This window comes from Acipenser ruthenus, chromosome 15 (genome assembly GCF_902713425.1).
Source record: "Acipenser ruthenus chromosome 15, fAciRut3.2 maternal haplotype, whole genome shotgun sequence".
Taxonomy (NCBI): domain Eukaryota; kingdom Metazoa; phylum Chordata; class Actinopteri; order Acipenseriformes; family Acipenseridae; genus Acipenser; species Acipenser ruthenus.
In genome coordinates, this window is record NC_081203.1 from 4,535,178 (window position 1) to 4,552,750 (window position 17,573).

Below are 17,573 nucleotides of genomic sequence, written 5' to 3' on the forward strand. Positions count from 1 at the left end.
ACATGAGCAGTGGGTAACCACTCCCAGCATGGCAAAATACACCAAATAGTGCCCAATTATATCCTTTTCTAATTTAAATATGTCCAATTATGTTTCCTAATAGCTCAGGAGACCTGAAGGTCAGCAGGCGTCCTCCAATCCCAGCACCAAGCCAATCACCTCTTGATACCCGCAAGATAGCACCCCCTGGAGGACACAGGCCAGCACTGCTCACATCCATCTGGAGCCAAGCCTGTTGTGAGATGAGGCGACAGTCAGACTGCGCTCTCCTGACTGTATGACTCTGCTCTGCATACTGCACAGCCTTGCTTTTACTCAGGGACCCCTCAGTGTGGGTTTTGATCTGTTTTGGGGAATCAGGTTTGTATAAAAATCTAACTGTGTCTGTTTCATTCCCCAGTTCCAAGCTTTCATAAAAAAACAAACATCCAAAACCAGTATCCGCATGCAGCTCACGCACATAATGAGGACCCTAAAGAGTTGGGAGGCTACACAGAGGTTAAGATCTAATAGTTACTAATTACTCCAATAGAATGTGACACGAGTAGACGTTGCATAAATTGCATATTAATTCAGCTGGAAATGAAGTGTGTTTAGTTCACACATAATTGCATTTGAATTGCTGACGTAAAATGGTACCAAATATTTGATTTGATCAAATTATAAAAAACAGAAAGCATTCCAATTCAAATACAATGCTACACCATAACTGCGGTTCTGTTTTCATGCCTTGTATTTTAGCCTTATTAATGATGTGATGTGCCTCTTGCTGTCACTTTGTTTTCATTGGGGGGAAGATAGCAAGCCGGGTTATTAGAAATTCTTTTTGAAACGGTAAATATAATCTCATGTGTGGTGCGTTTTAGTGCTTCACATATAAAGCAATAGATTGGTTTAGGGATTGAACGAGCTTTTTGGAGTTTAAAGTACACATGTTTTAACCTTGATGTTATTACTCACTGTGTACCACAATAAGATATTACTCAAATAAAATACATTTAGACAAACATTACATTGGATTACTAGGGGTACATGATCATGTTATAATATGGTAATAACTAGGTAACTTGCAATGGATCTTGCTCTTATACAGTAAGAACCCATGGAAAAAAAGGGTGTAATTACATGATCTGTGCTATGATGTTACCATGCAGTTACATCAGGTAACAAAACGCCTTGTAATTAAACAGTAGTTGAAAGAGCATGGCCTATTGGTAGTAGTCCAGTTATTAGAATATAATTGCAATAGAATGTAATCTAAGGTTTCTTCAACGTGATGAGGTGCTGTGAATAACCTGATGGATCTAGCAGTCTACACACGCTTTCTACACTCTCATGCCATTAGAAAACAACTGTAGAATCATAAAGGGTGTTAAAAAAATTCACGTTTCGAATCTTTTCATCAGTGCTGCTCCCGACTCATTAGGATCAGAGATTAAAGGGGAGGGTTACAGGCCTGTGAACTGGATGCTTTTGGCAATTAATGTATTGATCATGAAAGTTCTGTTGCTGCTCTGGTCAATCTGCTCAGACTGTGAAAGTGATTTCCATTCATCTCCATATCGCATGTGTAACATTATACGCTGAGCGATTTGTTAATTTATCACTCGACAGAACAGACCCAAAACAATTATCTAGAGGCAAAAGGTGTTGTTTACTTCCTACTCTGCTCCGCCCCACTGTCACCACCACCTCACAATGTTCTTTTGTTAGCAAGGCTTTGATCCAATGTAAAATGTATCCACTCTTATCAAATGTACCAGCAAGCAGCAAGTTAAATCATAGATATGTATAGCAAACAACTTCAAAATTACCATGGTCATTTTTGGGGGGATTTTAAGAACTGGTATATTATGTGTGCTAGAAACATCTAAGCAGTCTTTCACACGAAAGACTACATTTAAAAGAAAACCAACAATCAGCATCTCCTAACTTTGTTATACAAAATGTTATAATACATATTTCTAGATGTTTTATAAATGGATTCCAGGGTGAAGCACAGTGGTAAAGCATGAGGTACCATAACAAGAGTCCTGTATTTGTTATGATACAGTAGAAAATAGGTGAACCTTGGAGGTCAAAAAAACATATTGATCTGGAATAAACTCCAGGTCAATATCCGAAGGTTAAACACTGTGGGTCATGAAGGTTATAACACACTAGCTGTAGTGTGTATTATCTACTGGTGAGAGAGAAACCTTCTTAATCAGGGAGGAAGCACGGTGACCTTGTACATGCAATGTTATTATGAAATGGCAGGAGTCCTGGTACTAAAATAAAAAAAAAACATAAGATGTCCCATTGCCTAAAGTAAAAGATAAGAGTGTAACATAATACTGCCTTTGCTTTATTCATTAGTTGTTAAAAATCCAATTATTTGCTGGAGTAGCACATTTGCGAAAATCTTTTTGCCTTCAAGCACATGTTGAAGAATTTCTTTTGGCTACTTAGTGTAAGGTCTCTCTGTCAATAATATGCATTTGTTTTTAATAATCAGAATTCTCTGTAATTTAAATAACTTAATTAAACTCTATTTTACTGGAATCATTTTTGCGGCCACTATTCTCAAAACCATTAGAAACAGCAATGTATATATATTATATAAAATATAATAAAATTATATAAATTTATTCTTGGCAGGCTTATCAATGAATTCAGCGACATCTCCTCTAACCACAGTGATATTACTGAAAGGAAAACTATACGTAACTGACAGGTTGATTTGCTGGGATGAGCCAGAGTTTTTTAAGCACTGGTTAATCGGCCTCAGATTACATCAACCGCTTCATTTTATGACTAATCCGGGGAGTAACAAAGACAGTGGTTGGATGCAATTCAGGCTGGTTCTGCAGCGTTGCTCTAAAAAAAATCCAGCTGTGGTTTATCCTGATCAAGTCAAGCAAGTGCAAACTCCCCGAGAAAGTGTCTTAACCACTGTAGCATTCCACAACACAGTCCGCTACATAGAACAATGTTGGCTCATTTACTTGGCTTAGTCTTTAGATCAGATTTTAGCAGTGACTTTCAAGTTGTGGGTGAACTCCTCAATGGTGCCTACCCATGTGTTCCCAATAGCCTGCTGCAGTTTCAGTGTTAAAACCTGACAACCCCCAGCAGTGTCATTCCTAATATCGGATGTGAAGTCTTCACAGAAGCTTATGGCTTCACTTTAATACGGGAAGATTAATAATGGATTTGTGCACGCCTCTCCCAGGTCTTCGTTATCCCCAATTTATCAAGCGCAGATCAAGAAGTTATCCGGAGTATTGTAGACTCCAGCCCTCTCTGGTTTGTCAAAACGTCTTTCTTAAAACAAAGGCGAGTAACACATTGGTTCTTCTGTTGTCCCCTTTGGAATTCTTTTTCGTAAATGAAAATATTTACCCTGTGTAACCTAGGAGGGAACTATGTATTGAGTGTCTTTGCTTGACAGGCGTTTAGTTGAGATACTTGGAATAGAAGAGGGGGTTATTTCAATAATCTAAACAGTGGTCGATCTTAATACTGCCACTATTTGCATTAAATTTGCAATGCTTTCACCATGTTTCTATTCCAGTAGACTTTTACCGTGTTTGTTATGTTATGCCTTAACCCAGTGGTTCTCAGACATTTTCTGACCACCCTCTTGAAAAAAGCCATTTATTAATAAATTGTTCTAGAAATATCTCAGTCTAGATTTTTATTGTAAAGTCGGGGAATATCATAATAATAAGCAGACATGTTGCAGTGTTCTTAATCTGACAGAGTTTAAACATGCTACGCTGTTTGTTTTCAATGGATCTGTTGTAATGCAGTGCAGCAGGTCTGCTTGAGATTTGCTTGCGACCCCTGAAACCTTCTCATGACCCTCCAGGGAGTCTCGACTGCCACTTTGTAAACCACTGCTTTAGCCATACCTCTGTGAGCTTTTCCATGCTTTCACTATGATTTACTACATTTTGTTGTGCTTTTACAATGTTATAACACTGTTCAAGCTTTGTACTGTACAGAACCTTGGGACGTATGACATGAAAAGGCCTGCTGTACAGCTATGGACAAAGGTTTTGCATCGCCCTATAGAATTAATGAATTTTGCTTCATAATGTCAAATGAAAGCTGCTGAATAATGTTAATTTAACATATTGAATTACATACCGCTTTATAGTTTTTCATATACTTTTACAATTGTTGGAAAACATGGATCGAGAATTGATTAGCAGTTTGCTACGCATGTGGACTGGCAGAGCTATACTGGTGTTCTTTTCTGAAAAGAGACTAATATTGCAGATAGCAGACTGTTTGGTTCAAATTGCATGTACTGCTAACAATTGATAAGAGACCTTGCGTCTACAAGCTTCTTGTTCAACATGGACTGCAAGCTAACAAGATAACAATGCTGTGGACCAGAAGGGGCCAGGCTCTAAGACTTTTGGGAATACAAAGCATAAAGGAGCTAAAAGGCTCCCAGGGACTGCCGTTGGACCCAAAGGTTCACAGGGAGAATAAGAGATAATGCCACTGGACTCAAAGGGTCTCAGGCAAAACGGAGAGATAGGAACAAGGAAGATGACAAAAACCAGATGTATGGACCTTTTTGGGGCACCACCAGGGGTCTGAAGAATGCACTGAGTTCAGAGGTCGTCACACTAGATTACACACACACACACACACACAGACACACACACACAAAATTAAATATATGGTAACAGAATAATGTGTTGTACCTTTTCTATTGGTTAAGTGTCAGAGAAAGAGGAGGAGAGAGACACCTATGCAGAAGGGTATTTAATGTCATGTAAAAGATGTAACAACTGGTAATCGGTTGTATACTTGGACTGGTTTCCCTGCATGTATGAAATAAACTTAACACTGATTAAGAAATGGCGTCTGTGCAGTTTCTTAAGAAACATCGATACTCACGTTTTAAGTTACATCAACAATTAAAAAATGTGACATTTTGAAATACTGTACTACTATTATGGCTTCCGGTAAACTTTTACAATAAAATTTTGATACATGATTTTAAATAAAAGATCTAAATTATGTTCATAGAGTTTTTTTTCACAGGGGCTTGTCAGCTTCATCCCATTCTAGTGAAATGAAATAGCCTGACCCCAAGACTGGACCCTCCCAATGAGATGCAATGTTTTTTATGGAACAGTTATCAAGGCTTCTATTAATAATGGAGAGAAGAGCATCTCTCTGGCGGGTTTCTGCCTGCGGCTGTTTTTATATTTACCAGAGAATTTGTCAGCAATCTCGCAGCGCACAGAGAAAACGTCTCATTAATTTTCAACCCAATCTGCATTCTGGTTCTTAAATAATGTATTGATCCCTGGGCTCGTTCCTAATTCCCTTGTTATCAGTGTGTTTAAAGTGGACCTGGTGTATTTTGATGGATGAGACACTTACTCCTCATGTCTTCAGGCGTGACACAAAGGAGCCGGTGTCACTTTAAAGGTGACCTTTAAATGGTGTGTGGCCGATACTCACAGCACAGGAGCAGTCCGCTGTTTAGTGGGGTTTCTTTTGAAAACATACAGAGGGTTTATCTGTCTATCTGTAGACCTTTTCAAAATTAGGAGATGAGTTGCCGGTATAAAAAACCCCACCCTGCATTCTGATTTTCTAATCAGTGGGCTGTGACTGCTTGTAATGCCTGCTTCATTCTTTCATTTGAACATTTTCACATTGTAAAATTCACAATAACAAATCATTAGTGCTAACCAAATAAAAATCTACTGGATCATGACTTTACAAATCATGAGGTTTAAATAAATACTGTGTGTGTGTGTGTGTGTGTGTGTGTAGATAGATAGATAGATAGATAGATAGATAGATAGATAGATAGATAGATAGATAGATAGATGATACCTGAAGGTTTAAATAGAAAGGAATAGGAGATTGTTACATCATTAACTAGGTAGTAAATGACATCACTAACATATTAATAGATTTAAATAGAAATAAGTGAGTATACAAAAAGTTTTGCATCACGTAGAATTTTAGGATTGAGACATACATTTTTTAAATTAAAAACAATAAAAATAAATAAATAAATTATATATATATATATATATATATATATATATATATATATATATATATATATATATATATATATATATATAATGTATCATGTAATCAAAGAAACTACAAAATTAAATCACAAAAGCCTACCAGAAGCCATAATAGTAATACAGTATTTCATGTTAGATTATGAAATCTCACTTTTTTTTTTTCAGTGTTTCATTCATAGAAAACTACAAAGGTTTCATTCGACTTTATGAAGCAAAATGTGTTCATTATATTGGGTGATGCCTATAAGTACATCCACTGTTTGTTTTCAAACACACTTTACCTTGACAAAGGTTGCGAAGTTGGCTCTTTTGAGCAAAAACTTTAAATTTAGTGTAACAAATGTGTGTCAAATCTGCCAGCATGTACCTTTTCACTTCTCTTGTGTCATGTTTCCTGATAGAGCTACCCTATTATCTTCAGTCCACCAAGTCAATTAAGAACAAAATGCTATAATACATATAAACATTTACCTTGGTGGATATTCTTTAAATCTGGTGGAAAATGTCATAATTATACTCTCTTTTTCATTGTTTTTTTTTATGTGCTGATATGTACGAGCTGAAACAAACATTCACTGTATCTGTGGTTTCCTTGTCTAGAGTTTTTGTTTTGCTGCTTTCATATCTTCCGATGGCTATAATAAAGTATTAAACAAAAATATTTCGCAATTTCGATACTATGCTATGAAAAAATGTCTTGTAACATCCCACTCCTCTACATTAAAGCCTTACTTTGTGTGTAAATCAAAGACAAATCAATAAATAATGAGCTGTCAGGTTGTTTGGTTCAAAGCTGTTTGAGTCTCTTAGTGTGCTATAGGAAGACTTATATGTTTTTGCTGTGACAGGTACTGCACAGCACGTGCTATGCGTTTATTATAGTAAACTTTTACTGCTTATCTGTAATTTAAAAGAGGCTTCAATCCCAGATGAGGTGGAATGTAAACATTTCCACTGGATATCGAACTACATTTCCAGTGGCATTGTATTCATGACAATGTTTTACATTTACCAGAGTAAAAGCATAAGGGTACGAAAGTTTAGAGAAAGCACTGTAAACAAAAATCAGTAACACTTTACATGGTCTCTAATTACTGTGTATTTACATAGTAGTTACATAGTAATTACAGGTGTACTTACACATAATCACAATGTTACTATGCATAGTTACACTGTACTTAATGTGTCAATCTGTTTGCCCAATATATGTAAGCACATCATTGTATCAGGAAAAGGTTTGGTTTAGAGTTATATCATGCAAAAAAATGACACATTAAGTATTTTGAAGTAATGCATAATAACATTGTAAGTACACATGTATTTAATAAGTAACTACTATGCAAATCAATAGTAATAAGTGACATTCAATATCAAATGTTACCCATATTACTAAGGTACAGAACAGTTTGGCGTAATGGTCTGTGATATGCCAGGAAGAGAATGTGACCATTTAACATGCTCAGCACTCCAATATGGTGCATGTAAAGTGTTCTGCTGCTCCACACGCTGTCCTTATGAAGAGAGGGTAATCGGGAATGTCACAGCTGCTTTAGGGAAATCAGCAATTCCCACCGGACGTGTTGCCAGTCCTGCTTTTAATCCAAAAACCTTTTCTCTTTTCAACCCATGTGTAAATAAGAAAGCACAACCTCAAAAACTCCTCGGCACCTTGAGCTGTCTGCATCAGTAGTGGGGCTCTCTTAAATGAATTTCGCTGCATGATATCTCTACAGAATTAGCGTTGCTTGATGTGAGTCCCAGGGAATGGCAAATGAATAACACTTTAGTTGAATGCTGCAATAGTGTGTTATAAAGGGTGTTATAAACCAGTGTAAGTGGTTATTAATAATAATAATAATAATAATAATAATAATAATAATAATAATAATAATAACAGGTTATAGCAATACGGCGATATAAGAATATGTAATTAAAGCATTTATAAGAAGCCGTCTTATAAAATGACATGAAGCTTTATGCCAGTAATGTGTCAATAAAATGTTATTGTAATAGACTGGTATTGCTTGTTTAATAACACATTTATAGATGTGTTATAAATGGTTCCTTAAACCAAAGTGTGATCAGCGTATGAAAGGGGGGTGATATTAGATAAGGCATCCTGTACAAGACTGAACACAACATTCAGAGTGGTGTGCCAAGGCCGTTGACAGAGATGAGACAAACTCGCCTTTCATGGCAATCAATTTCAGGGACGGACTTTAGTTGAAGCAGGTTGTTATAAAAATAAAAAAGTAAAAGATAAATGGAAAAAGGCGAGAGGATGGCCTGGCATTCTTACATCCACTCCATTCTCTTTTCGATTCCTCGCAGCTGATCAAACTAAACTGCAAATGTCAGAAGCTTCTTGTCTGCCTGTGTCAAGGTGAGCAGAATGGGGATAGCTCAGCCTGTCTCGACCTCTGAACCCTGCAGTAAATAGAAGATTTCAACTGAGTGCTCCGGCTCCCCTTCTTGCTTCCCTGTGGAGACTCCGATCACAATGACAACAATCGCTGCCTTTCAGCACAGACCAAATAAATAAGTAATGCATGGCTTTACAAGAGCCAGGACTGCAATAGCGAGCCTGTGAATATGTGTTGCCGTTCACTGCAGCACAATATTGACCGGCATGCTGTCTCCATCGTGGCTTTGCCCCCTTCTTGTGACTTCCTGTTGACCCTAGCTGACATTTCTGCCATCTGTCTTTATTCTATGATGAAAAATGTTCTTAAAGCTCAGCAGGCAATGCTGTGTCATTGTGAAGGACGCGTGATAGAAAGCTTGGTTCCTCCATTGCTCTCATAGCATTGTCTTTTTTGTATCAGAGAAGATGGACTAGCTTGCTTGGATACAGTCCAAGGTCACCTGAGCCCCCCTTGCATTAACTCCAGCTGAGAGAATGTAATTGTGAAAGCTCTCATCTTGTTAATAAAGTAACAGTGTGCACTATCACCGCTGTTTGAACCCACAGTTATTTATAAATAGCCATGCAGCGTACTGCTATCTCAAAAGCAGAAGGAGATTAGTATTAATCATAGCAGGGCAGAATTGTCTGCTGCAGTTTAGACAAACTGAATACAAATATGGACTTTTAAAAAAAACACTCATGCATGAAAACTATCAGGTTTGGTCGTTTGTAAGCTTTTTAAAATATTTCCGATCCTCTTATTCATGTTAATTGAGAATGGGTTGGACGAGGGCTGGAGCTGACACTCCTCCAATCAGGAAGCTAATCTTAGAGGTCAGCTAAAGAAAGACACCACTGGTTAAGCTTGGCATTGTTACAGAACTAAGAACGTCATCTACACTCTTGGGGGCTTCGTCATTAAACTGTAGGATGGCTCAGTCAGACAAGCATGCCTTTGGGAGAAGACACTGTGCCAAGTCCCATAAGCCTATTCATTTTTACTCCTGTCCTTTCATTTTAGGTGGAAGGGTGTATCACGTGATTGGGCACCTCTGTACCTTTCTGTTACCAGTCATTAACTATTCTTGAACCCTGGGCTCTTTATTCAAGACATCCAGAGGAAAAGACATTTTCGGTCATCTAAGGGTCTCCCTCGATCTCTGTCTTTTCTTTATAAACATCCTTAAACACTGTGTGCGTCACTTTCAGATGGCAAACGTCTTGGGGCCCAGCGTTATACACATAAAACACACACACACACCCAAAAAAGGGGCAGACAAATGGAAATGAATAAAAGATGGGAGAGAATGGAATGGCATTACCAGCAGCAGTTTTTAGTGCCGTTTAATTTTTGTAAAATATTATAAAAACCTTCAGATTAATTCCCGGTACCGTTTTTCCTTTGCTTATTGATTAATAAAGTATTTATTTTAAAAGTGTTACCCAATCCTTTTGTTGAAAGTGACAAGGTAACGTGTTACCTCCCCAACCTCTATGTAAATTGAGCTGCTTCGAAAGGTGAGGTGTTCTGCCGAATCCTTCCAGACCAGGCTGTGCGTAGCTGTCTGTTCACAAGCCAGGCAAATATGAACCCCTCCTCCTAATTAGCAGAGCACATGCAAATCACATTAAGCTTTGTGCAGGATCTAGTTCCCCACGAGGTTCCTACGCTGAGTGCATGTAGGCACTCTTCCCGGTCTAATTTTAGCTCTTCTTGTGAAAGACCATAATAACGTATACTAGATTCAGTAACGCATTACTTGAATTGGACACTTGCATTTATACAAGACCTTCATAAAGGCTTGAAACTCTGAATTTCTGGTTACTTTTAGTTTGCAACAAATGTTATGACAATATGTCATTAATACTTCCACTATACAGTACTATGTACCCTTTCTAAAAGCTCTGTCCATGCTAAATAGCGTCTAATTAAAAATAATAACCTTAGACTCACTGAGCAGTCTCCTAAAAGGAAAACCATTGCTATTCAATTGGACTCTATAATAACCGCATTAATGACAATGTTATTACACATAGGTATGCATGTATCGTGGATGTACAATGCTGTTCTAGCTGCAGTTTGCCACTCTTCAGTTTCACATTTAAAAAATTGTTGGTGGTCGTTTCTTCAATTTTGTCTCTCTGTGACGGATGGAGTTTTCTCCATCACCAAAACCAAATGAGCAAAAAGTGAAAAATCTGATGGATTTCATCATTTTCTGCTCAGCTGGTTTAACCTACATTTAACCTCAGCTAAATGCTAATGGTAGCGTTAGAGCCCATCTAGTGGTTGAAAAGTAGTATAGAACCACATATCTATTAAACAGACCACCTTAGGAGGTTTTCACTGTGCTTGCAATGGGATGTTTCACCAGGTTTACTGTGGGGTTCAAATCTGTACTGTGGAGTCTCTTGAGCCCCTAACCCTGCACCCTAAAACCCTCCCTGCAGTGCCCTGTGTGACAATCGCAAAGATAGTTTTGTAATTTGCAGTTTTTGTGGTCCTAGTTGGCACACTGAGACACTGTCATTGTGCAGATCTCTTATATAAATGACCTTAAGGATGAGTAGCAGTTGAATGGAGCCCCCGGAGCCTAAGAAATGGATCGATTCAGATTTCATGAAACACAGGAAAGGGCTTTGCACTCCCCTGGGGAGAGCTCCAGCTCCTAGCAGGGCAATGCACCCCAGCTGTAATGCACTCGGGGAGATGTTTCTATGGAAAGACAAGCTGAGACAGAGCTGTGTGTACCAACACAATGAATAATACATGATAATAAATACCCTATTGTAGAGAATCATAGTATCCATCGTAAGATAAACCTGAAGAAAACAACAGACACAAAGGATTATTATTATTATTATTATTATTATTATTATTATTATTATTATTATTATTATTATTATTATTATTATTGTAATATTAATAATAGTAATCATCATAATCAGAAGTATCATCGTAATCAGAATTATAATCAGAATTATCATTATAATCAGTTATAATCATAAAGTACACTGCTGTCAATTTAAAAACAATAAATACAGTTTAAGAACAGTCATGTACTGTATTCAGATTAGATCCCGTCCCACAATTGCACCCTTTGGCCACAAGAGGTCAATATAGGTTAGCTAGCTAGAGAACTTTGGTACTTGCTAAATGTTGTCCTAGTATACATTCAGAATGCTTGCAGTGTACTATGTTTGTTGTCCCACCTGGCAGTATATTAAGGATTATATTAAAATGCTGTTTTATACAGCAGCCCTGGTAGGTTGTGTGTCTGATAAATGATGCAGACAGTGGAGTGCATCACAGTGTGTGGATCAGCAGGGGGGCTGTAGTTGTTAATGGCTAATGAACGAAGTTTGAACCCTGGCGAAGGGCCCAGAGATAGGATTAGAACAGTCATTCCAGAGAAACACGGCTTTGAGATGGAAAACAATATGAGCCTCTGTCTAATTATTCCCAGAAGATACAACTCACCGCCCTACAAAAGAGCCTTCTATAATCCTTACCATATGAAAACAAATAGCTCTAATCGTTCAGTATTTTCACTGCAGATGTTTTACAGGGTTTACTGCATTGGATATATACAAATTTTGCTCCTATATGGGAACCAATCTCTTTCTACTGTATTTGTATCTAGAACACTTGGGGTCAGGTGGGGTCCTATTACCAGTAACACAGGAAGTGGGTGTACTGTACAGTAAGGCACTGTTTTGAAGTGAACAAAAGGCAAATGGGAAACAATTTTTTGGCTGCTCATGTCTACCAATTGTTTCTTTCTAATGCTTTTACAATATTTTTTTTAAATTAAAAATAGAAATTTGCCATTGCACTTGCTATATGAGCCACAGGTCGAAGTGGGAAAATATACATAATATAGATTATATTTTGATATATTACAGTGCCCAATCCAATGGTATTTATAATGTAGCATCATATATCATGTAGCAATGCTAAAAGAAAGTAGTGACATTCTTTAAAACGTGTTTAAACTAGAAGTTATTATCATAACCTGTGTTATGGAAGGAAAAAAGTCCTCCTCCCCCAATCCTTCATAGACAGCCAGACTTATCTTAATTAATTGAAACAGCAGCTTCCTCCCATGAGCAAGATCTTGGCTCACATCCCTTAGGAAAGCCCTTCTCTGCAGAAACCCTGTGTTAAGACCATAGCTCCTCTGTGACCTAAGACAATGAGATTTTAACTGGATACGAATGACCATGGCTCATTCCCAGAGACTGGGTTTCCAGGTGACTGTATGAGGTCAAACCTTAAAGGTGTCCTGCAATATTAGCATATTAGCATAATGAACATAGCCCAAAATAAATACAGGTAACTTAACTTGATAATAATAACTTGCCTTCTAAAAGATCCAAGATTGGTTTTAAAATTGACTATGAATTGTAAGGAGATCTATACCTGTGCCTTCTGAATCATAGTCAAAGAGCTCACCTACCACAGGTAGAGTATACACGACCGACGATTCTCTTTCCTAAATGACTTATTCCCAGCAGTTCATGTTTTTGCCACTAGATGTCAGTATCACCTAACCCAGAGGTCTAATTACATTAGGTTAAATGTGTCACTGTGTGCTCTAGCAAACTAGACATACGAGCAAGCGTATAGTTCACACAGGAGGATTGCAAAAGGACCACACTTTGGGTCCCCAAGTGCCACATGTGGCCAGCGAGCTTCAATATGAGGACCACATCTAGCCTTTTTATTAAAAATATTGGTAATATTCTTTCAGTGCCAGTCAGTTATAATATTCTTACAAAATAAGTTTTTGTTTTTTTTTGCCTGACTATATGACTGTTTTGGATTGTACTGTAGTAGTTTGTATCCATTTCAATGGCCCTTCAGACTGGGTGGTCCTTTGTACAATAGATTTAATAATCTATTTAAATGAGTTCATGACTGTAAATAAATTAATCACCTTAAATATTTTTACATTTTCAACCGTTTATCTGAGTCTAGTAATTCTATTTAAGACATTAAAAAGTAATTCAAACTATCATTAATGGTATAGCACTAATGCAGTGATTTGTTTTCTGTCTTTCATTGTGTTTTGGTTGCAAGGCTGATATAATTAAAGCAGTCTGTTTCCTCAGAAGCTTCCTGGAATCAGACCTCTGCCTCAGCTGGATGTCATTCAGGTTAGTTATTAAACAAATAAACTACACTACGTTGTACATTTTATCCACGGAAGATTCTCTTCATTAAAGATAGTCCAGTTCGTTTGCATTCTCCAACTGAAAAGTGTTTCCCTTGAAACCTATGAGGCGTTGTGTTACTCTGCAAGACTACTTGCAGCAGTAGGTGGTTATAATCCACTCTTCAAGCTCTGTTATAGCGTGTGAAGGAAAACTGAAATCATTAGTAGAAGTATTAATAACTGTTGAGCTGTATCTTGAATGAAACAGTGCGGATTTATGGAGTAATTGAATTAGCAGTTGGTAGTCCTGAAATGGTTTAATTGCTCTGTTCTTTTTCAGTGATGGCTTACTATAACCAAGCTGCACACCATGTGGTAGTTGTTTCTCTATCTATGCAACACAATTTGCCCCTGGGCTACACATTCCCTAGTTAAAATCCCTTCCTTGCTGGGCACGCCTTACCTGCTCTGCCTCTTATACCACAGCGAGAGCGTGTGTGAGGGTGTGAGAGGTTGGGTGGAGTTCTGCTGTTTGGAGCATGTTGGAGCACTGGTGAAGGAGGAGCATGTAGACTGATCCTGAGCTAGCCTGGCCAAGTCTTCCTTCCCTCCCCCACCCAGAACTGCAACGGGACCCCCATGTTAACATTCCTTGAAGGAATTTGGCACAGCAGTTTGGGGAAGCTTCTTCGGTTTCAAATACCGTTCATTCAGGATTACTGTTTTTTGGTCACCCAAATTACCCATAGGCCTTTGTAATATGAATTCCTGAAGTTTGGCCTGTGGAATTTCAATTGTTGAAACCCTCCCAAAGAAAGCATGAGTGCATAAATGTGAGTGATATTTGCTTCATGTATTCATGGAAGTTCCTCTTGAACAGGGAGGTGGTTGATGTGATTCGAGTGGGATCACTACTGTGTAAAATCCAGCTGCATACTGTAGGTTGATCAGATCACTTTGACAAGCAGACAAGTCACGTTTGAAGTAATGGAGGAATGACTGAAGGACAAGGCTTGAGTCAAATAATGAGTGGGATCTCCATATCTCAAACTGAGACAGTTCAGACATGCTGTGATTATTAGGGACAAACAGCAATTGTACTTTTTAAATCAGCTTATCAGTAAGACTCTGATAATGCATTCCATTGCATCAGTCTAAATCCTATAGAATCAATTACCTTCCCATTCCAATCAACCATTGTGCAGTAAGAGGCCAGTTATTTAATGAGAATGATAGATTATTGATTCTATGATGAGCATTGGAGAGGTCTGGGAATATGTATCCCTCTAGAAGTAATTGTGATAACACTTTTACTCAAATCTCATCCTTTAGATGGAGGAATCTATTCTGTGACCTGTCCAGAAGATTGGTCAGATTCAGCTGTAGGTTTGTGTTAGTTTCTTCCCCAGGTCAAACAGTGGGCAGGAGCAGCAGTGAGCAGTCCAGCTTTATCTGTAGAATGCAACCATCTGATAAGGTCTGTTTGATGACACTCACAATCCACTAAGGACGACCGGGCTTGACTCAGGTAATGGCAATAAGAAACAGAGAAGCCAAGCTATTCACAACCCCCCAATTATTTTTTTATTTTTTTTTTTTCATGCTAACCAACATGTAAAAGTGTCCACGTTGCTTTGGTAACATACCAGAGAGGTTATTTCTCCGTTGTGTTGTTAGGTTCCAGAACAGTGACTAGGAAGAAAGGTTTGCTTTTCAAGACAGCAGACTCGGCTTCAGCAACCCGTTTCTTAAAAGCTGGGGAAACATCACAGGCGGACTTGCTGATGTGTTTCTGAAAGGATCCCGGGCGAAATAGCCTGTGAAACTTAATACTAAGGTTTTAGGTTAAGGGTTTCTGTGACGTCATAAATTACGAGATTGAAGGTCGCGTAATTTATAAACTGTCACAGAAACCTGAGATGGAATAATTTCTTGTAATTTACTGAAGAGGCCCATCTATTTTTTTTTTTATACTACATGGATACCCTTGTGATGCTAATATTAAAGAAGACGATTTTGTCTGAGATACGAATGTACCAGCTTTACATCATTTATTTTAACGTATTCTCATTTTGTTGGTCATGCATGAACATTTCTGTACTGTCGAGTGATTGAAAGCGATACATTTTGTGTTTGAATTGAAAGTGTGTGTGTGTGTGTTGTGCTGACAGCACGCTCTCCCCTCGATGCAGCTGTTGCCTTCTTGCAGAGAAGCATCCCAGTAAAACAGAGTGGGCTTGGTTGCGTGTTTCTATTTTCTGCAGGATACTGCCTGCAGCAGGAACAGAACATCCTATTTTCCTGGCAGAAAGCCTTCTTTTTTCCCGTTTTTTTTTTCTTCTGGAACACATGCCAAGTACAAAACAATGATCTTTTTACTGTATTCTCGCCTCATTTTGCCGAACTAAACTACAATTTAATAAAACATGTATCCATTGTATAGCGTACCCAAGCATATGGCCTTAGTGGACAGCATTGAAGATATGTGAGTAAATGAACATGTCTAGAGCTTCCTTCACTGAAGCTGGTAAAACAGTACCTGGTAATATAAACAATACCATAATTATATTGCACATACATGTGCTTATTAACTGGGATACACAGACGCAGAAATGGACATAGGAGTCTTTCACAAAAGTCAAACGACCAGAGGCAGAAAGTTGCAGCCATGTGAATGTTTCCATTCCAACCTTTAGGGGGCGATGATCGCAATCCTTCTGACAGATACAGGAGACAGAGCTCTATTTCTCTCGCCTCATTCACTATTGCGAGTCTGGATAAAGAACCATAAGAAAAAAAACTGTACGGAGGACGAAGAGAAGACTGGTTTGAATTCAGGGAAAATCTGTACCTTCGCGTGGTTTTTGTAATGGTGCCGCAGTAAAAAGGCCCCAATTTTGGGGGAAGCAACCGATAGCGGGATTTTCTCATCGACAGACACCGACACGGCTCCTTGGAAATGTCTGGAAAAATAGAGAAACAAGGTAAGGCAAGCGGCCGGGGCCCTGGGGCTGATGGCCGGCTGGCGGTGATAGGACACCCCGAGGATGCACAGGCCTGGTGGCTGGGACGTTTTGATTTTGTTGAATAGTCATACTGTTTTGCGTGTTTTAAACAAGAGGTTGCTTGGAAATAGCAGTCCTTAGAGTTTGTGTTTTCTTGGTGGTTTAAACGTAATTTGATTCCTCTGTTAGATTGTGTGAAGGGGATATAGCATCTCTAAACTGTTGCTCTTAATCGGAACAAATTCATATCCGTTTCATATAAATCCAAATTTACCGTTATAAGTGCGGATATGGTGTATTTAGGTTAGTTTTAAATGTACTATGTGCATCACAACTGTGATAATATCTCGACTGGGTGCAACGCGTAGCTATAGCATGCATTTCTTGCTTTGCAAACCAAGTCCGAGGGAAAAAGACAGAAAGTAACCTTTTCCTTGCAAAAAAAATGGTTAATAAATAATAAATCATTAAGATAATTTTCTTTAGATGATCATGTTGTCTGAGTTTATTTACATTTGTGGTTATAAATGTGTGTCTGGTCCTGTTGACGTTGCAAATGTATCAGAATTTGTAATATAATACTAATGTTTCTAAACAAGCAATTTTGAAACTTAAATATATTTTGTTTCTATTTACGACTGGCGTTAGTGCAACGCAAGCCTCACATTTCTGATGCATGTAATGCGTTGCTACACCGGCCGTCAGAGTTGTCTGGCTAGACAGTAGAGACTGCACTAAAACGGTATATTAATCTGATGCCGAATGGGACCGCCGTTTGATAGTTGGGTCTAATGCTACCTTTCAAGAGAAAACATCTGCAACGTATAGTCTGCATCTCCCAATGCAAAGGCGAGATGGGTAAATAAATATCAGGTTTTATAAAGCAGATCCGTCCTTTTAAATTAAACTTCGGTGCTGCTGTAGTTGTGTACTGGCACACACG

At 38.2% G+C, this 17,573-nt stretch overlaps 1 protein-coding gene across 17 annotated transcripts in view; it reads left to right on the top strand.

The window, feature by feature from the left end:
- Nucleotides 1-16,273: 16,273 nt before the first annotated feature.
- rapgef1b (Rap guanine nucleotide exchange factor (GEF) 1b) overlaps nucleotides 16,274-17,573 on the top strand; it is a 70,918-nt gene continuing 69,618 nt past the window's right edge. For 6 of the 17 annotated variants that reach the window (XM_058986942.1, XM_058986947.1, XM_058986948.1 and 3 more), the window contains exon 1: nucleotides 16,275-16,609. In XM_058986942.1, coding sequence (XP_058842925.1) covers nucleotides 16,585-16,609 — 25 coding nt within the window. In that variant the 5' untranslated portion in view covers nucleotides 16,275-16,584. Of the gene's footprint in view, nucleotides 16,610-17,573 lie in introns of all 17 variants that reach the window. The other 11 variants (XM_058986953.1, XM_058986954.1, XM_058986955.1 and 8 more) reach the window with 5 other exon arrangements.